This window comes from Protopterus annectens, chromosome 6.part1, assembly GCF_019279795.1.
Source record: "Protopterus annectens isolate FY-2018-M chromosome 6.part1, PAN1.0, whole genome shotgun sequence".
Taxonomy (NCBI): Eukaryota; Metazoa; Chordata; order Ceratodontiformes; family Protopteridae; genus Protopterus; species Protopterus annectens.
The window spans coordinates 470,710,692-470,733,530 of record NC_056738.1 but is presented as its reverse complement, the minus strand read 5'-3'; the positions used below and the strand labels follow the sequence as shown (position 1 = coordinate 470,733,530).

At 33.3% G+C, this 22,839-nt stretch overlaps 1 protein-coding gene across 4 annotated transcripts in view; it reads right to left on the bottom strand.

Annotated features, from left to right (window-relative positions):
• Positions 1–636: 636 nt before the first annotated feature.
• The window catches only part of COL18A1 (collagen type XVIII alpha 1 chain), a 1,701,455-nt gene continuing 1,679,252 nt past the window's right edge, over positions 637–22,839 (bottom strand). For all 4 annotated transcript variants that reach the window (XM_044075903.1, XM_044075900.1, XM_044075901.1 and 1 more), the window contains one exon: positions 637–4,163. In XM_044075903.1, coding sequence (XP_043931838.1) covers positions 3,950–4,163 — 214 coding nt within the window. In that variant the 3' untranslated portion in view covers positions 637–3,949. The remainder of the gene's footprint in view (positions 4,164–22,839) is intronic.

Below are 22,839 nucleotides of genomic sequence, written 5' to 3'. Positions count from 1 at the left end.
CAAACCTGAGGCAAGAGACAGTGATATCAACTTCAATACTCTATTTTTCACATGCTAAGGGGTGTAAATGCTCTCCAAGGTAGGAGAAAAGACACAGCCACTTCATCTCTTGCCTCCTTGTGAGTCTGATTTTTACTGTAATAATATTTTCACCTCTTTCTGCCAAGACAGCTTTAGACCCTTGACTACCCCAGTTCTGTAAAATATATAAAGCTCTAGTAATATGGATGTGCAAGTACTTCTTACTTACTAACTTGCCCCAAGTCTTACTTTCATGCATATTGATTTATTTTATTTTAAATGTGTAATTATCAGGCTAGTAATTTCAGAATTACTTTATAATTCGTTACATATTCTAATTAGCCATAATTAACACTTACCTCTGCAAACGCGATTATATCCTATCAGCACAATGACATTAATACACAGCATTGGGAAGAACATCAGTTAGACTTGTGCATTTGTCAGGAGTTTGAAAGACAAGTTTTTTTTCTTTGTTCAGTAATGGTTTTAAGAATCAGCTTCATGTTTCCACTTCATATACACATAATTTTAATACAATATTAACTTGTATTAAGCACAGCTTGTGATTTCTTAGATGTACCGGAATCAAAAACAGAAGCACAGACAACCAAGTTATTATAATTCTGATCCTTTAATCAGTGCATTCAGGAAACAGTTAACAGTAGAATTTAAAACAGTGGAGACATCCACATTATAGTCTAGATGGCAGCTTCAAGTAAACAAAACAGTGATTGCTGGGGAGATGAGGGACAATAGACAAATACATTCACTTAATGATCCACAACATATAGCTGCGTGCAGTGGCATTGCTAGGCACTCAGTGTGAAATGACAGGCAAATACGGCCTTACAGCTTCATGGTCCCCGGCCAAGAACAAGAACGGGAAACTAAGCCACACGCTCGATAACTGATGCATGTCATCTTAGCTGGTTCTGAATAGCCAAAAAACTGAAATCAAACACTCTAACTTGATACTACAATGTTATTCCAAAGGGCTACTGTTTTTACCCACCAGTTCCCCCAGTAGTAGCACAAATTCACATCCTGGTTTACTGTTATATTTTCATTAGTATCCACGTATCTTATTAAATGTAACAGGCATTTCTAAATTTTATGTATATGACATGTAAAAATGAACATAGATTGCTCTGAGTCTGTTCAAAGAAAATGCATCTGTTGCAATACAAACAAATTGTTTTAAAACATTTAAATTAAACTTTTCCAATAAAACTGACCTTCTTAGGGAACTTACTCTAAAACAGAAGTTAAAACACTATCTGAATTTACTACACCACGAATGGTGCTGGGCTATTCCCTGTTCTAACTTCAGATATTTTTATGACTTAAATTCAGTTTTGTTAAATCAGAGCAATGTTTATAGGCTTTACTGTAACAATGTTCTGTTAACAAAGTCATCTACTGTTTGTTTTAATCCACAGAATCCAGCACAACATGAAAGTGTGTAAATATAGCTTCAGCAGAAAGCATGTACAACTTCAAATGGAAGTGATTAAATAATTCCCTGCAACTGCACTGCATCGTGGTCACAAATTGATCAGAGTAAACACAATTTTATCAGTAGATTAGTATATCGCTGGGATGAATTTTGAAATTAATTTCCGTTAAAATCAATAAAAACTGGCATTTTGACCACTTAGCAAATGAGTGCACAAATGTAGCATGATCTGTACAGGCTCAGGCTGAAAGTGTGCCAAGCACAACTATGATTGGAATATTCTGGAAGGGGACTGCTGTCCGAAAGCACATATGCTAGGTGAGCCACACTCCACCTCTGTGAACATGTATTATCTATTCTTTAAAAATGCAGTTATGCAGTAAGCAAAGTTCTTTCATTTTTATTTTATAAAAAAACAGTATTTCACCCTACAAGTGTATGTAAACTTGTAGAAAAAACAGTCTTGGTCAAGTGCAGACTAATTAATTTTCCTTGGTTTTCTGCTTTAAGGGAAAGTAGAATACCAGAAGCCTTCCCACCTCCTAAAAAGAAGACCCTCCCCCCAAAGAAAATACCCATTTTAACTCAGCTTACAACTTTACATTTGCCACAGAACATTCTCTGCTAACGAATGCGGGTACTTAACTGCTAAATGCCCACCAGAAAAAGTGTAGCACAAAACAGTAATGGATTAAGATTTCAGTCCTAGGACTAATACATGTAAACTAGCTGGTTCTGGACATGCATATATTAACAATCAATAGTACAATAAGTACATGCCTTTTCTTCAGCAAATCAACTTAATGACAGCTATCGTTTCATGATGGAAAAGTGCAATTTTGCTTCTTCCTGCAAGCAGGTCTGAAGTACTGAATTATCTGAATTTACAGCAAGAAACATGATTTTGGTATACAAAACAGGGTGGGTAACTACTGCAAGGTGACCTGTTCTACTTTTTCCCTTGACAAAACCATATATCTATGAGAAAATAAGGCTGAATATGTTGGTGACAGTTTAATCAAAACTCGTATTGTACTAAGCAAATTCTGAAAACTGAATTTTTTTATGCTTAATACTTTTTATATACATATCAAAATGATTTTAGTATTTTTTACTAAATAGAACATAGTGTGGGGGCAGTTTTAAACCATGTAAAATGGAACACAACAAGAATGGCAGATCTCACATTTAAAAGTACTTGTCTGTTTGGGTACTTCTTTAAATAATTTGCGTGCAACACACATGGTATTCAATAATTTATCTGGTCAGTGTAATTACTTTAGTGGAAGGATAGAAATGGCTGTTTTACAGCCCAAATTTTATATTTACTAAAGAACAGCAACGCGACCAGCAGTAGGCAACACTGCAATGTGGGAGACACTGCTAAGACTCTAAATCCACTGTGTGGTATAAAACTCTGGTAATAACATGAAAGCTATCCTTCACAGCTCCCACAGGCATGTCTGAAATAACAGCTTGGACAGTACTTGATTGCTGCCAACTACAACACTAACAGGAAGCTACTGCAAGAAGGCAGTGGTCTGTCCACTGTTGCTTGGGTGCAGTTACTTAATGCTAGTAAATAACCTTATAGGAGCTAAACAGCAGCAAATGTAATCACTGATGGAATGGTGATGAAAGGATTCCAGGACTGGAGTATATGGCATTAGCACAACTGGACAAATAAAAAAAAAACAACAACCTGCAGTGTCAGACTACAAGTGCTGTTTTTTTAAATGATTCACATCACTGTAGCCTCAGACAAAGCGGCTCTTAATACAGAACTGAATGCATGAGTGGGACTTCCCTGTAAGCATGTTACTTCAGAATGTGATGTGTACACTCTACTCAGAACAAAGAACAAAACACTTTATGCATTCAGTTAACATAATTCAGACATCTCCTAAAAAAAAAATCAGTAGTTTCAGAATATTTTTCTGGTTTTAGATGCTGCTTTTTAGATGTACAAATACATCCAATCCTTTTATGTGCCATACCAGCTGAGTGAGGAAAACACTATCTGCTCTACAACAGGAAAGGGAGGAAAGAAAACTTTAGGAAATCCTGTATAACAAAGTAAGCTGCAGTCATACAACAGAATAAAGAAAACTTCAAAAACAAACTACAAATTGGTTAAATATCAAGGAAATCTTAAAAAAGTATACACAAAACATTTCATATACAAAGTGGTAGAGATTGCCACATACATAAAGTCAAAAATAGCATTCTTTGTGGCCCCAAGTTAGTATTTTAGCATGGCAGCTCCTGCCAACCAGGACATAACAGGGCCAAAGCTCAGCACCAGAGGTTTCATTAGAAATCAGTCTTTGGCCTTTTCTTTTCAGTTTTGATTCAACACGTTAAGAAACAGAGAAAATGGCAAGAGCACGACTTGGAGAGTATAAAACTCTGTGCATCAGAAAAGGTTCGACAGTGCATATACCCTGCTTGTGTGCTAAAATCGGGAGATTATTTCTTCAAGGGTTGCAAGTAACTGTTCTCAATGCACAAAACGATGAAGGCATTATTACAGCTGGAGGGCTGCTGTTCAAGAAGCCTGCCATTCAGTAGTGAAGAGGCCTGTCCAGTCACTGCCTGGTGTTCTGCCCTCCAGGTCTCACAGTAGCTCTCTGTGAGTCTGCGACCCTTTACGTCAGAGCCATGCCAGATCTTCTTCTGAGGCCTGTAAATACAGATACCAGAGAAACAATGCATCACAAGAGCTTCTTGCCACCAAATCAAAGCTGCCTGGACTGGCCACTGTTCAAAATAAAATGCAACTGCACCTGACTTTAGAGAGAGAGTTTAGTTATGGCTCAATTAACAGAAAAAGTCCATGAAAACACAGGCAAAACTATTTGTCGTCTTACCCAGTCCACTTTCACATACACTGTGTCTTGACCTCCACTATTTCAAATGGCACAGAACAGCTGAGCTATTTTTATTCAATACAGACCAGGCTCTTCAAATAAGTAGTGCACTATAAATGCATTCTGAGCAGTAGGTTTCATTTATTTATTTATGCATGCATGTAAATATTTGTTTTCTGGTGTAGAGCATTGATCCACATGGACCATTATTAGGCTCAGCCTGGGTATAAAATTACATAAGCAATACAAAAATAAACACAAATAAGTGTGAACAAAAATTAAGAGACAATTCTATGTAACAGATAACAATTGTGTTCACTAAAAATTTAACAAAGATGCAATGAAGCAGTAAAATTTAACAAAGCACAATCTTGTGCAATGTCAAACTGAAACATAAAGGAGAGAGAACTTATGAGTAAATTGTATTTTCAGAGTTACAATAAGAGGATATAACAGAAATGATATTCTTGGACTATTCTAAAAGAACTAAGGTGATAGTTCCTATGTTGAAGTATTTATATTTTGTTTGTTATGTTTTTAAATCTTTCCCAAATGTGAGGAATGAAAAGGTATCAGTTAAATGTTTTCGGATGGCTTCCCATATTTTTGTGGAAATGATAGAGAAGGAATGCTGTGTTAACCTTAGTTTGGTCCATGGGGTGAGGAGGTTTGGTGCGGAGATTAAAAAGAGATCTGAGGCTGTATGTTGCAAGTCTTTCTGTGAGTCTGCTGGTGAAGAAGTGGAAAGAATCTAAGTTGGCTTCATTACTGAGAATCACAGACATGGATCAGGCAATGAAAGGAGGCATAACAAAGAATATTTTCTTTGAATGGATTACCAACATGTGCAGTGCACAGTGTTCTGCTATGCAAGTTGTACTGTGCCTATTGGTACTGAGAACTTTACAGCTATGTAGCATTATAGTGCTATGCAGTGCAACAAGGAACAGTGACTTAGTAAGGTATATTGTGCATGGCACACCTTGCTAAGTATCTGTTCCTTGCTATGCTGTACTCTGTAATCTTGCAACAGAGCATTTAATAAATATTTTTAATTCATTACACATGATGGCAGACCTAAGACCAGTAGCAAAATACGGTTGCACACTGGGCTCTATCTGTGGATCACCCTGGCTGCGGCAGACACCTGTCCTGATCAGCGTCCCACATCATCTGGCAGTTTGCAGCTGACTTAGAACTGGTACAGACCAGAGGAATCTGACTATTTAATTAAAACAAAGCATTTCAAAGCCTGAGACAGGTGTTGATGTGATGGGATTTCTGCCAGTGCTCTGAATATCAAAGTAAAGTTCAATAAAGCATAGGTAAAAGGCGGGAGTAACTATGACTCTCTTAAGGTAGCCAAATGCCTCGTCATCTAATTAGTAATGCAGATAAATGGTTTAATGAGATTCCCACTGTCCCTACCTACTACCTATGAACCTATGGTAAAGCAGGGAACTACTGCTGTGGGAGCTCCAACTGCCAGGACCTTGACAGCATCACTGTGTGCGATTGAGGAAGGTCTCTCAGTAAGATAGGAAAGTATGCTGCACTTCTGTGTGTGGCATCCTTTGGACGAGATGTCAAACTGAATCCCCATTTAATTGAGTAGGTGGTAGCAAAGGTGGATAAAAAAGATCCCATGGCACCCATTAAAAAGAGTAGGGGTCTTTTATTTATATACAAAAATAAATCTTATCTACAAAATAGTTACAAATTTACAAATATTTGCAAATGTACAAATATATAGATATATAAATCTGTTTGCGTATATTCATAATTTACTTTACAATCATAGTAAATTTCCATCCCTATTAGACCCCCACTCCTTTTTACATAACCATCATCTGATTTTACTTATTACTGCTATGATCCATTTACTTTTAAATATAATTTAATTTATTCTTTCAGTCCATATAACCCATATAAAATAAAATAACTTTTTACTATTCTTTTAACATATTCTATACTTCTATTCTTATAAAATCCATATTTAACTTTATTTATTTTATCCACTTCTTTTATATTTTCAAAAAGATCTTCTTTACATTGTTTTCCCCATAAATTTTTTTACATTTCAAAAATACATGTTCTATAGTTTCTTCTTCTTCTTGATAATGTAAATGTGCTATATCGCTTTCCTTTTTATATGGCATATTTCACTTTACTGGTAATTTATCTATTACCAGTTTCCACAAAAAATTCTAACATTCTACTTTCTGATTACACCATTTGCTTCTTATTTTTATAGCTTTTTCATCTGTTAGATTTTCCCATGGTTTTACATAGTAATGTTTCATCATTACATTCTTATACCATACTTTTCTTTTTTTTATATCATCAATTTTTATTTTCACAAAAAATATTTTTCTTGGTAGCATTTTATTTCTTAATTTATACACTCTTTTTCTCTTTTACTTTTTTATAACACACCCCAAAAGTCACCATACATGTGTGTGTGTGTGTGTGTGTGTGTGTGTGTATATATATATATATATATATATATATATATATATATATATATATATATATATATATACATACATACATGCATACATTTTTACAACTAACCTCTCATATTTTTCATTTATCCAGTTCTACACTTTGTACAAATTTAATGAAGCAGCATATATCTCTGGGTTAATTAACCCTAAGCTGCCTCCTCCTTTGTTTACATACAAAACTCCTCTTTTTACTGCGTTTAATCTAGAACCCCATATAAATGAAAAAGTATCTGCAACGATTCCTTTTCAAATACTGTTGGCAACATGAATACACTTGTTAAGAATGCTATTTTTCCCATCAGTACAGAATTTATCAAATAAGCCTTTTTCTGAATGGTAATTTACATGTTCTCTGGAACAGACAGGTTTGTTTTATTTCTTCTATTGTTTTTTTCCCCCACTGAATTCTACTTATATCTTTATTCCTAAACTGTATACCCAACTCAGAAATTTCAATCATTGTAAAATATCCTCTGTCTTTACTGTATCATCTAAGCTTTAACCTTTCTCTTTATTTAAAGGCCCCCATCACATCTAGATACTCACTTGTGCAAACTATTACTTCTTTTATCCCTATTTTCTTTTTTACAATTATTATAATGCCATCTGCATATGTTAACAAAAGTGGAATTCTTAACCCTTCAGGTGTTATGTACCCTGCCCCTTCATTTTGCAATTTCACACACTATCACATTTATAACTAATGCAAACAGTATACAACTCATTGGACATCCATGCCTTATACCACTCTTCGTATGTATTTATTGGCTTAACCAGCTGTTTTACAAGTATGTTTACTTTACTGTTACTATACAGATGTACATAATTTCCTACATTTCTTACTTATACACTTTCAGTATTATCCCTTAGATTTCATGTTCAATTGTACCAAATGCCTTATTAAGGTGTCATATCAAGATGTTCGCTTCTTCTTTTCTATTCATAATATCATCCAAAATTTCTTTAACTTTCATTAATTCTTGACAAACCTTCCCCTTTACACTACATAATACAGCTTCCATAATATTTTTCATTTTAGTTTTGAATGTCTTTGGTATTATTTTCATAAAGATCTTATAATCCTTATTAGTCTATACTATCAGCCTCCATTTTTTATTGTCTTCTATCTACTTTCTAATATATTAATTTAAGTATTCCACTACATAATTCTTTATACATAAAACATTCATTCAACCATTCATTCAAAATCTTTATTTATTTTGCTAATCTCTTACATTTTTACACATTTCATACCATATTCCATCTGGTCCAGCAACTGAATCTATATTTAATTGTCCTAATACTTTATCTAGCTCATTTAAAGAAATTTATTTTTCCAGCCCTTTATTCTTTTTTTTAACTTTTTTATGTTCAATGTTTTTGACTACCTTTTTTCTTTAAGCATTTATTGTACATATTGTACAACACTATTCATAATATTTCCTGAGTTCTTTCTTTTTCTTCTTTCATTTTACAACTAACCTCTCATATTTTTCATTTATCCAGTTCTACACTTTGTACTAATTTAATGAAGCAGCATATATATATGGGTTAATTAACCCTAAGCTGCCTCCTCCTTTATTTACATACAAAACTCCTCTTTTTACTGCATTTAATCTAGAACCCAATATAAATAGGTTCATAGGTTCATACTAGGCTATCTGCCCTAGGGCATTTATAAGCCTAGCCAGAGTGTGTTTGGCTTTCACCACCCATTTTAAATTAATTTTGCTATGCCTTTTTTTGAGGTTAGTATACTGTGCCTCTGTCTAACAGTGACACAGAAGTGATAGCCGGGTAAACCTACGATCTCCCATCCACTCATCAAGATTCCTCTTGAAGAGAGTCAATGTGGGACTCTGCCTAACCTGGACTGGGATTTTATTCCAGAGTGAAGGGAGCCTCTGGGTTATGAATCTGTCCCTCCAGCATGTCCTATTTATTTCAGTGCTGAGGTTCAAGTCTCTCGACGTGGCTTCGATGGGATTTAGATTTTCTGAGGTGCAGCATGTCCATTAATTCGGGTTGGACATGGCTTTATCGTCAGGCACAGATCGCCTCTGAGCAGGCGGTATGCCACTGAGTAGAGCTGGAGTTTCTTTAACCGGGCAGCATATGGCATCTGTTTGAGCCCTTTGATCCTCTTGGTGAGGTAATTTTGGGGTCTTTCCAGTTGCTGCAGGTGTCTGGTAAGGTACATCCCAAAGGGCATTGTACTCAATTATGGGCCTGATGAGGGATGAGTAAAGAGTGCGATGACCTCCTGATCTAGATGTGAATCCCTTCATGATTAGGTGGGCTATATAAAATGTTTTTCTAACCACTTTGTGCGTGGTTGTCAAATGAGAGATTGCTATCAACTTGGGTCCCCAGGTCCCTAATGACTTCTTCTGTACTTAATGGATTACCACCTATGTGGTAATTTGTGGGCAACTTTGTTTTTGCCAAAGGGGATGACTATACACTTTTTGGCGTTTAGCTTGAGGCCATGGCTCTGGCACCAGTTGTCTGTTTCTATGAGGCCCTTTTGGAGGATGCTTGTGTCGGCTGGAGAGTTGATTATGGCGCCCAGTTTGCAGTCATCTGCGAACTTGGTCAGCCACAGTCCTTCCGTGTTGGCCTGTACCACCGAGGAATATATACCGAACAAGACAGGTCCCAGGACTGAGCCTTGTGGGACGCTACTTGTAACTGGTTTGGAGTCTGACATGGCTCCAGCAATTCTAACCATGTGGGTTCTGTCATTGAGACAGTTTGCAACCCATCTAGTGACATAGGGGTTTATATTTAAGCTGGTGAGCTTATCTATAATGCCCGAGTGGGGTATTGTATCGAAGGCTTTTGCAAGGTCCAGGTAGGCTGTGTGGACCACCTTCCCCTCGTCAATGGCCTTGGTGACTGTTTCAAAGAAATCGACCAGGTTTAAGAGGCAGGATCTGCCCTTAACAAAGCCAAACTGGGTAGGATCCAGTGTCTGTAGGTCCCCAATATCTTTATTTATGAGGTCCATGATGATCCTTTCCATGGCTTTGCAGACCAAGCTAGTCAGGCTTATGGGGCGATAGTTTCCAGGATCCGTTGAGGCACCACCTTTGTGGAGAGGGACCACTGTTGCTGTACTGGTCCCCAATATCTTTATTTATGAGGTCCATGATGATCCTTTCCATAGCTTTGCAGACCAAGCTAGTCAGGCTTATGGGGCGATAGTTTCCAGGATCCGTTGAGGCACCACCTTTGTGGAGAGGGACCACTGTTGCTGTACGCCACTCTTTGGGTACATATCCTGTAGTAAGGCTAAGATTGAACAGTAGTTTTATGTTTGGGTTTAGCTCTTCTTGGAGTTCATGGGACGAGCCCAGGACACCATCTGGTCCCATTGATGCTGTGTTTTTTGCTTTGGAGAGGGCAGCTCTTACCTGAGCATCTGAGATGTCAGGGGGGCAGCACTTTGTTGGGATACAGATTTGCCCTTTTGGTGGGGAGGGGGGAGAAGTTTGCGCTGAACCGGTCAGCTAGGATGTTGTCAATGTCTGTGGGTTCGGTGTATTTTTTGTCATTTTGGACTAATTCTTAGCATATCTGGGAATTCCCACCCAGGTTCCTAACATAACTAAAGAAAGCCTTGTGATTATCCTTAGTGTCCTGTGCAATTTTTCTTTCGAAGCTGGCCTTAGATGATTTTATGAGTGCCCATAGTTTTTTGCTAATACTGATCAGAGATGCCTTCCCTTTTTAGGATTTTGCTCTATCATGTAGTAGCTTCCTCCTTCTATTGTATAGTTTGTTTATGGCTGGGGTCCACCAGACAGGACGTCTGCCTTTGGAGGATTGGGTCTTGGTTTTATTTGAAACCAAGACCCAATCTTGAATTTCAATTTGAAACATCTAGATACTCACTTGTGCAAACTATTACTTCTTTTATCCCTATTTTCTTTTTTACAATTATGAAAAAATATCTGCAACGATTCCTTTTCAAATACTGTTGGCAACATGAATACACTTGTTAAGAATGCTATTTTTCCCATCAGTACAGAATTTATCAAATAAGCCTTTTTCTGAATGGTAATTTACATGTTCTCCAGAACAGACAGGTTTGTTCTATTTCTTTTGTTTTTTTTCCCACTGAATTCTACTTATATCTTTATTCCTAAACTGTATACCCAACTCAGAAATTTCAATCATTGTAAAATATCCTCTGTCTTTACTGTATCATCTAAGCTTTAACCTTTCTCTTTATTTAAAGGCCCCCATCACATCTAGATACTCACTTGTGCAAACTATTACTTCTTTTATCCCTATTTTCTTTTTTACAATTATTATAATGCCATCTGCATATGTTAACAAAAGTGGAATTCTTAACCCTTCAGGTGTTATGTACCCTGCCCCTTCATTTTGCAATTTCACACACTATCACATTTATAACTAATGCAAACAGTATACAACTCATTGGACATCCATGCCTTATACCACTCTTCGTATGTATTTATTGGCTTAACCAGCTGTTTTACAAGTATGTTTACTTTACTGTTACTATACAGATGTACATAATTTCCTAAATTTCTTACTTATACACTTTCAATATTATCTTTTAGATTTCATGTTCAATTGTACCAAATGCCTTATTAAGGTGTCATATCAAGATGTTCGCTTCTTCTTTTCTATTCATAATATCATCCAAAATTTCTTTAACTTTCATTAATTCTTGACAAACCTTCCCCTTTACACTACATAATACAGCTTCCATAATATTTTTCATTTTAGTTTCGAATGTCTTTTGTATTATTTTCATAAAGATCTTATAATCCTTATGTCAATACTATCAGCCTCCATTTTTATTGTCTTCTATCTACTTTCTAATATATTAATTTAAGTATTCCACTACATAATTCTTTATACATAAAACATTCATTCAACCATTCATTCAAAATCTTTATTTATTTTGCTAATCTCTTAAAGTTTTACACATTTCATACCATATTCCATCTGGTCCAGCAACTGAATCTATATTTAATTGTCCTAATACTTTATCTAGCTCATTTAAAGAAATTTATTTTTCCAGCCCTTTATTCTTTTTTTTAACTTTTTTATGTTCAATGTTTTTGACTACCTTTTTTCTTTAAGCATTTATTGTACATATTGTACAACACTATTCATAATATTTCCTGAGTTCTTTCTTTTTCTTCTTTCACATTTTTTTATTTCTCTCATTATGTCACAATCTTCCTTTACTAATTTGTTTGTTACTCTATATCTATTCTCTTTTTCATTGTAAAACATATCTTTGCTTATATAACAATACTTGTATTTTTTCTTGGTTTCTTTCATATAATTATTTTTCTTTGCCAAAGTACATTATATCATTATATTCTAATCTTCCAAAGCATTATTATATGTTTTTACATTTTTTCTCTGCTTTTCTCACATCATACTGCCACTGTAAAAAAAAATATATTGTTACTTAAATATCAACCACCATTCAGAGCAATTTTTATGAAATTTTCTCATAGTAATATGATATTTCCATGACTGTATTACTAATCCCTTTCCTTATTCATTTCATGCTTTTTCATTTATCATTTTTTTATTCCTTTGTCTATTTTTATATTTTTCTTTACCTTTATCTCTATCCATGTTGCAAGATGATCAAAAGTCCTGTCTCAATTACCTCCCTTTCTGCTACAATCAAATATTCTGATACTATAAAATACCCTATTTCAGTCCTATACATACCTCTTTTCTAAGTACACGATTTCATAAATTTTTGTCGGAACATTTTAACTTAGTACATCTTACAACTTCTAACATTTTTCTTACATCATTTCTTTTTGTTTTAAGCTTGCCTCTTAAATCACAATTAAAGTCTCCTGTTATTATAACAGTCATATTTATCACTACATAGTCTGAAGAAATATGCTTTCGCTTTTTACAATTAGTATAAGCCTATAATGTTGTAATTCTATATACTTGTTCTTTCCATTTTAAATCTACAATGGTCAATTTTCCCATGTTGCTAAAGTTACATCTAATACCTTTACTGTTGTTGTTGTGTCTTCTGGCTTATCCCGGTTAGGGGTCGCCACAGTGGAACTCCGGTCCGCTAATGTTTGGTAGTGGATTACCTTTATTGTATTTTTACAAAATATGGCTATTCCAGAACAGCTGTCATTTCCTAAACTCCAGATTATATTTTCCTCCCCATAATTTCTTTGTTTGCAAATCTTTCATTTGTTAAAAGTCTTGTATCATCTAATATAATTACATCTACATCACATGTATTACACCACTCCAAGACTCCTATTCTTCTTACTGTCCTCAATACTATTCACATTTAGAAAAAACACTCTAAAATTTTCATTTTCCCTTTTCCTTAGATTTATGGATTCATAAGTTAATAGCTAAATACTAGGTTAGCTTTCTTAATAGGCTATATTAATCTTAGCCAATATCCCTCTGAAAGGTGAGAATTAAACACTATATGTGTCTGGGAGTCAAATACCTTGACCATTATACTAACCCACAATCATTAGCTGCATATGTTCTTTTTCATCCATTTTGTTCTTTTTTCTTTTGTACATATCCTTTTAAATTTTCTTTTTTTTTGTATTTTATCCTTATACCAATACATTTTTTATTTTACTATATCCAAATATATGTCTTTTTCTTCACTTATTTCCTAACCTTCTTTTACGTCCTCTCTATTTTTTCTCATCTAATTTTTCTTCTATTTCTACTACTTCTAAAGTTTCTATTTGTTCATTTTCTTCTCTTTCTTTTTCCTTCCTCTTATTTTCATTTTTGCAATCCATCTGTAAATATCCAATTTTGTTACATTTACAACATTTCAAATCACATTTGTTTGCATCATGTCCCTTTTCCCTCCAAATATAACATTTTCTTTTGTTATAGTTACTTACTAAATGTCCTTCTATTCTACACAAAAAAACATGTTTCGGGTTGTCTGCAGTAACTTATGACACCCCTATTCCCATCCAAATTTAACATGCATGTTATATTTATAATTTTTTCTCTTTCTATTTCACACAATGTTACAATCCCAGATTGCCAAAAGTCTACAAGCCCCTTTTGGAAAAACTTTTGCAATGTCTAGTACTTTTTTGCATACAGTTTTCAAATGTCCTTTCAAAGTCTTTCTACCTCTGCTTGAAATTGTACATGAATTTTTGTTTTGCTGCCTGTTAAATGTTTTTCATGGGCTACAGTCTTTTTTTTTCATATTCCCCAAGAAAAATTTCCATTGAAAAACAATTTCAAATATAATGTAGCAAAATTCTCATTGTTAATAAGAATAAATGCTCTTATGTCATGTGATTTTACACTCAAAGGTGCTATTAAATTGTCCCACACTTCATACCTGTCCATTATTTGGCTTCTTTACTTTAAATCCTTATCACGTATTTCTATTTTATATCTTCTTCTACCGCCTTCTTTTTGCTACTCCACTTTGTCTTCTTTTATGTTTTCTGCATATGTTTTCTTTTTCATCTACCCACCATCATTCAGGATTGTCTCCACATCCTCCTTTTGTATTTTCTCCATAATGTCCACCCAGGAAACATCTCCTTCATTTTCAGGCTCACTCTGACCTACCACTTCTTTAAGTAAATCATCCCACAACCCTCTCAACTGGAAGGTTGTAATTATACATCCATCATTTGCTTACTCATCTCCATCATTCAGATTTCTTTAAAACATTTTCAAAGAATCCTTTACACATTCTCTGGTCTCAATATTTGCTTTCTCTTCCATTTCCTTCACCACTCCATCATCTCCTTCTCTCTCCATCTCCCTGTCTGTTTCTCTGGGTTGCCACTGTGTCTGGAATGGAAACATGAAGTTCTCCTCTAAAATGGGTCCCACTCTCAATAATGACAACTTTTTAATGTTCTCTTGATTCATTTCATACATCTTCCTTTCTCTTTCAAAAATGTTTTTCTTGTATCTTACTAACTCTCTAAACACATTTTTGCTTAATTCCTTATATTTTATTTCTCATATTTTCTTTTTAATATTTGCCATTCTAAAAAAATCTTATAATGTTCTTTAAAACTTATCCATCCCAACATCCAGTTTTTGTAAAATACCCTTATACCTACACTACTTTTTCACTTTCTGGCTCACTTTGGTTAATAAAGTCACGTAGATAAACATCCCTCAACTCACCTGATTGAAGGGTTGTAATGATACATCCAAACTGCAATTCACTTTCCCCTTCAAACAACCTTTCCTGAAAGAAAAACTTTGAATCTTGTGAAAGTAAGACAACCTTCATATTACTCTTCATGTGCCTCTCCTTTCTCTAACATCAGCATCTCATTTGCACTCTTGAATGCTCTTTCTCCTTCCACTTCCTCTTTCTGTAAAGTTTTGACTCCCTTCAAACTAAACATCAATTCTGATCTTTCATTCTCTCAGACTCCTTACTTTTTTCAAATAACTTCTCCGTGCCAATATGTTCACTGTATTCCATCCTGATTCTCCGAGCTGCCACTGTGCCCAGACTGGAAGCAGGATGTCTCACAATGAACAGCCTCCTAACTCGCTGAAGAGTTTTTTTTTATTGATATATACATTACATATTATTTACATATTTACATTATTTACATCTACTTACAAATCTCCATACATTATAAATGTCAATTTAAGCATTTTCACCGCACTCTTTTATTCACAACCAACACATTATTTCTTTTCTAAAATTTTTGTCAAAGTCCATTTTCCATTGTATTTAATTTCATTTAGTCTCTTGTTCCATACAGTCCATGAAGCATAAAATATTACTCTGTCCATTTCCTTCACTTCTTCCTGTTTACATGCACCATAATAACCAAATTTTATTATGTCCATATTTATTTGTTAAATTTTTAACAAACTTTTTATCTTATTATCCTTACATATTTCTTTCCACAAATTAACTCTTTCACATTTCAAAAACACATGCTCAGTAGTTTCAAACTGTCCATATTTATTACATATTCTCTCTTGCTTTTTTTGTATAGCATATTTGCCTTAACCGGTAATTTTCTAATAGACAATCTCCATAAAAAAAATCATTATATTCATTAATCTTTTTATAGTTATATCTCATCAGTATGGCTTTTTTCTTATCTATTTCTAAATCTTTCCATGGATCAATACAATAAAATGCTTTCATAATACTTAAGTACCATTCCTTTCCATTTTTCTTATATATATTCTTTTTTATTTTCCATAACACAATTTTGTTTTGGTACTCTTTCATTTCTTCAGTCACAATGCTTTTACTTCATTTTTCAACTTCCATTCATTCCTTCCCACAATTCCTTGTATTTATAATATAATATCATTTCTATCAAGTTTTTGTTTTCCTTCATAATTCCTTTTAATACCTTATATAACATTAAAAATGCTGCATGTACTATTGGGCTTATTAAACCCAAACCTCCTTGCTTTTCTTTCATATACAGAATCCCTACTTTGACTGGATTCAGTGTAGAGCCCCATACAAAACAGAATATAATCATTAATTCTTTTTCATACTTAATAGGAATCATATAGATGTTAACAACATAAGCAATTCTTCCTATTACCATGGTGTTCAACAAGTGCATTTTTCTTCTATATGAATATCTATATGATTTCCAAAATTAGTCATATCCTTTACTTCTATGAGTATATTATCCCATTGTTGTTGTCTGTATTCATTCCTTCCAAATGTTATTCCTAATATATCTATATATTTTTCATTGAACTCAACACCTCCTTTCATACTTACAAAACCAAATCCTTTACTTTTCTCTTTATTTATACTTAAACCAATGTTTTTAAATTTATACTTAATTTTTCATTTACTTTTTCCGCCCTTACTTTATTTTTAACAATTAATACAATATCATCCGCATAATTATACATTATTGGCAATTGTACTTCCTTCATCGTTTTGTATCCACCACTACTTGGGATTTTATTAACTTCCTTAACTATTAGATTCATAACTAATGAGAAAATTACACTACTAGCTGGGCAGCCATGCTTTATTTCACATTCTAGTTTTATTTCTTCCTCAATCCAGACATTTACATTTAGTTTCACATAGTTCCTTTCATAAATAGATTTTATTACTTGTAAAATTTTCTGCTTACATTATATGCCTACAAAATTCCCCATAATGATTTATATTGATTATTATCATAAGCTTTACTTATACCCCCTATCATAACCTTCACTTCTACATTTTTGTTTATGATATCATCAATTATTTCTCTTATTATCTATAATAACTCTTGACTTCCTTTTCCTTTTCTTCCAAATACATTTTGGTCATATATTCTATCCATTTTTTTCAATAACCTTTTTGTTATTGTTTTCGTAAAAAATGTTATAATCTGTATTACTAAATGACATACATCTCCATTTTAATCTCCTCTTTATTTCCTTTTTTAAATTTAAATTTATAACTCCTGTACATCTCTTTCTTTTTAATTCCAGTTTCTAACCATTCATTCATAACTTCTATAAAAAATGTTTTTGCCACTCTTTCATTTCTTTATACATACCATATTCAATTCCATCCAGTCCTGTTGCAGAATTCATGTTAATATCTTTTAGAATTTCATTCAATTCTTTCCTGGTTATTTTTTGTTCTAAATACTCATTATCTTCCTTATTTAATGTTTCACTTCTATAAATTTGTTCAATGTGTTCTTCTCTCTTAAATAATTCCAATGCATATTCTTTAATTATTTCATATATTCCTTCTTGGTGTCTTATTTGCTTACCTTCCTTGATGAAGAATATAAAAGAATAGGGAAAGGAATAAAGAGAATTAATGAAAATGAATTAGATTTAGAAGAGAAGAAAGAACCTGTGGAATTATGGAAAAAATATATGACTATGAGGGAGTTTTATAAGAATTTGACTGTTTGGTGGCTTAATTTTAAAGAAAAATATTAAAAAGCATTTTTAGAATGTATAAGGAAGAAAAGAAGAAAAGAAAAAGAGAGATAAAAAATATTAAGTCAAGAAACATTTAGAGACTTATTAGAGAAGAAAAATTACTTTTATGAAAAAGAAAGAGAAATATATAAAACAAATCTAATTAAAATTAACAACTTGTTATATAAGCAAAAATACTGTTTACAAGGAAAGAAAGAAGAGGTAGTGCCATACTTGAGTAAAATACTTAAAGAAACAGTGGAGTTTTTTAGAGTAGAAAAAAACAAACTAGGAAGTTTTTTTGGACTTCCTAAAAATCCATAAATGCTTGAATTGCCCTGATTTTAGGCCAATAGTAGCCAGTCAAGGCAGTAAGACAGAACCTCTAGCCATCATTGTAGATAAATATTTACAGAAGTTAGTTGCACAAAGTAAATCTTATATTAAAGATTCCTTTGAATTTAAAATTTAGTGAAAAATGTGAAAATAGATGATTCCATGTGGTTGGTACAGCAGATATTGCTTCATTATATACAGTCATACTAAATGTAGAAGGGTTGGAAATGGTGAATAGGGAGCTTTGTACTTCAGGATTATTTAACACTAGACAAGTGAGATTGTTCACAGAAATGTTGGATGCTATTTTATCTTATAATTTTTTTGAGTATAATGATGAAATATATAGACAGAAAAATGGTGTAGCAATAGGGGCTGCTACCCCAATCTATGCAAATATAGTCCTGATGAACTGAGAAAAAGAAGTTATTTTAGAATCAGTTTTTGCAAAACATATCATCATGTACAGACGTTTTATTGATGATTTGTTTTTATTTGGGTTGGCTCCAAAAAAGAACTCTTAGATTTTACTAAACATGTGAATGAATCCATAAGTTACCTTCAGTTGACACTTAATTATAGGAAGGACAACATTAATTTTTTTGGACCTGAATGTGTATAGATCTAGCAATGCCTTAAAAGTTAAGATTTATAAAAAGTAAGTGCAAAGTAACAGCTATCTCCATTACAATAGTATGCATAAGTTTAGCCTGAAAAAACATAGTGAAGGGGCAATTCACTAGAATAAGCAGGTAAACAGATGAGTCAGTATTTTTTGAAAAGGAACATGAAGAACTTAAAAGGAAATTTCAAGAAAGAAGGTACCCCAAGGACATTATTAACAATTCTTGGATGGAAGTAAAAAATGTAAGGGAACATAAGGTAGCAAATGTAAATAGCAAGTCAAAAGAACATGACAATAATTTTTCCCTAGCATGTGTTTTAGACAATTCAGTAGATGAAAGTAAAATCAAAGGAATAATCAAGAATAATTGGAGATTCTTAATGAATTTTCAAGAAATTAAAAATGTTATTGGGGGGAGATACTGTCTTTGTCTCTAAAAGAAGAAAGAGATTAAAAGACTTTTTTAAGAAAAGGAATGTATGCTCAAGTATGCCTGATTTGTTGGAAGTAGGGATGAAAAGATATAACAGTTATGTCAATATATGAAGCAAGTTAAGAATTTTGTAATGACAGCAAGACATTTTGAAATTAGGTTGAATAATTTGTATAATTGCAGGTCCAAATATGTGGTATACATGGGTCTGTGTGAATTATGTCCAGCATTCTATATAGGGAGAACCATTAGAGAATTATACATGCGATGTGAATGAACATATAAGAGCAGCAGACAAGACTGATGTAAGCAATACCTTGGCAAAACATGTTAAGCAAAAACATTTGTTAGAAAAAAATAAGGCATGTTTCAAATTTGTAATAATTGATAAAGTTAATGGTTTTGATCATAGGTTTGGTGCAGAAGATGAACTGGACTGGAAAGAATATTGTTGGCAAATCAGGCTGAATGCATGTGTACACCCTGGTTTAAATGATAGGGAAAACTTTGAAGGAAAGGGTTAAGGCATTAAGTGCTTTGGGTCACATGTTATTGTTAAGTATTTAATAAAGTGTGTTCATTATACAACTTGGTCTGAAGACGTTCCATGAAGGAAATGAAAGTACTTACCAGTTGGATTTTTGTGTAATAAAGTCAATTTGTGTTTTTAGCTGTTTGTTTTTTTATTACTTCTTCAAAATGATTACAAGCAAGACAATGCTTCATCCTGTTCTGACAGCCACAACTAAGATTTTGAATTTCATTTGCACCACACTTCCTGTACACCTCATGGCTTTCTTTCTCATTATGTTTTCACCTTATTTTACAGTTTTGCCTTTTATTTGACTCACATTTTATCTTGCACACATTCAGTTCTCCGGTTAGTTTTCTTAATGGTGTGCTTGCAATTCCACATGCACTGCATACATCCTACACCCATGATTTATTTAGCACTGCAGAGACAACATCATAACACCAGTGAAACACATATACATGTGCATTACAAGTAATAATATGGCTAATATCTAAAAGAATGCCACTGTAAAACTAATCCCTCAGAAAACCACTCACTGTAATCCATCAGACTTTCGGCCCATTTGTATTTTACATACCCTTGGAAAGATTCTGGAAAAATGACTTAATTTGCAACTCAGTCAATACATCAACCAACACCACCTTCTCTGTCAAAAACTGCACAGCTTTTTGGTCTGGTCAGAGTGCATTCAGTTATCTGGACACTGGGCAAAAAAAATATTCTTGGAATGGACAAAGTTCTAATTACTGCAGCAATTTTTATTGATCTCACCAAAGTCTTTGATCTTGTCAATCACTCAATTCTCTTGGGCCATATTACTGAAATAGGCATTAGTGATGACAGACTGCCTTGCTTCAAAAACTACCTCTCTAACTTCCACTTCTCAGTTAATTTCAATTCATCAGCCTATAAATCAGTCCCTCTGAAAAAAAGTGCCCCTTGAGGATATTTTCTGGCACCACTTATCTTTTCTATTTACATTAACAAACACCCTTTTGACTTGCTCCATCTTCCTCCCCAGCTTTATGCCGAGGGCATGGTCCTATTCTACTCCACTCACTCTGTCTCTTCTCTTGAACTTCAACTTTAGGATAATTTTTATGCCCTTACTCAATGGGTAAAGGATAAACAATTCCTGCCAAACTCATCTAAAACAAATACAATGCTTTTTGGCACTGGGCAAAAGTTCACTTCTATCTCCAGGCCTCTAAAAATCCTTGAGAATTGAGGAAGACAATATTATTATTATCTTAACAACCTGCCTACATAAAACATTAAATCTACCTGAAACTTTATCTTTTGGAATTGAAAGGACACATAGATTCATGAGAGCACATTCAAAGAAGGAAAACTCACCAATACATTCAAATATAGTTAAGTGTATGCCCTATTAGAAAAAATAAAATATTAAAAAACAGCATGGTCTAGCCCACCTTTTAAAGTAGTTGAACATGTAGTCAGATTTGACAATGATTATTACAGTAAAGTAATGAGTAAAAGAAAGTCCTGCTTACCACTGATTAAGGAACTTAAAAAGAAAATATTAAAGCCATTTTGGTGTTTTATGCAAAGATCAAATTATTTCTTTTTGAAGGAAGTAAAATATTTGACACACTGGAGGAGGCATCCACTTTTGTTAATAAAAATAAAGTTCTTAGCAATACTGAAGAAATGGATTGGAACAGTGTATCCCTCCACAGACAGAGTGAACGAAATTCCTGGAAAACTGCTTCTACAAATAAAGCTTAAGAACCAGTGACCTTTCTTTCTGACTGCAGGACTTTTATTTTCTGAAACAATAGATTTACCATTTAAGTAATGGATACCTATTAGATTTTAAGTTTCAAAACATAGGTGAGTATGTAGTATTTTACAATTTAAGCTAAAACATATTTCATGATGAATATAAATTGCTAGTTTTACTGTTTTACTGTATTTACAGGGAAATAATAATATATTTTATAACTAAACTTATAAATGCATTTCTAAATGTTAAACACATACTCCTGTAAGAGAATGTCATTATATTATAGGAAATAGAATTGGTAACCTTAAGACTATAGAAATTTTATTTGCTTAACTTTGCTTAGCATGTGCATTGCTGTCTTAACTGAATGTCAGATCCAAGTAATATGCTAATTAGACCTGTTAAAGTGGTAGTGGTTTTGTTTTTTTTGTTTCTGTGTAACACACTCCTTTTATGTTATTTATGAAGCAAGTAACGAGCTAGAGAACAAAAGAATGTTCCAGTTGGATCAAAATGATTGATTCTTGCTTGTCTTGCTTCCCACCTGCTCCTTGGGCTGATTTGAAAATATCTAGGTCAGAGTTCATCACTGATATCTCTAAAAATAGGAAGGAATTTTCTTTTTCTTTCTTTTTTTTCAAGTATATATGTGAGAAATCTATTTAAAATAACTATGGCTATGTTTTATGCTCAGCTGTTGGTTACATATAATTTGCTTACATTTTACTGAATGCTAATAGCTTATGCTGTAGTTTGTTACTCTAACTGTACATATTAATGGAAAGAAGTAAAGTTAGATGTTTGTTACTGATTAAAACAGTTGAAAGATTTAAGATGAATGAGAAACTTACAGAGGAAATAAGCAGCTGCTGTGAGTTGTCACTTTCACATGCTTTAATTAAATTCTAATGTCAGGATATGAAACCTAGTTCAGAACAGCAGTTCGCAATGATGAAGAACATGCATTCAAATTAAACAAATGGGAATTCTTCTATAGATTGTTTGAGGTGATATCATTAATAAGAAGAGTAAACATCTTATTAATAATATGCAAATGCACAAGGAATGAAATATCTGCTATGTAAGATTAATAAAAGAGCAGTATCAGTAAGTTACGAAATATATGTACATACTGTAAACTCTAACAAAGAGCTGATGATTAAATTGCTCTTTTATGGGAGACTAGGAATACAAATTATGTATATAGAATAAGGTAGAATAATATTAGTGGGCAAATAAGACAGAAAAATATTTAAATAAACTGCTTATAAGAAATATCTATATTACATATACCTGCATATGCCAGAAATGTGAATGTACAATATCTCATATAGTTTACATAGAAAATCATATATAAATATTTGAAAATATAAT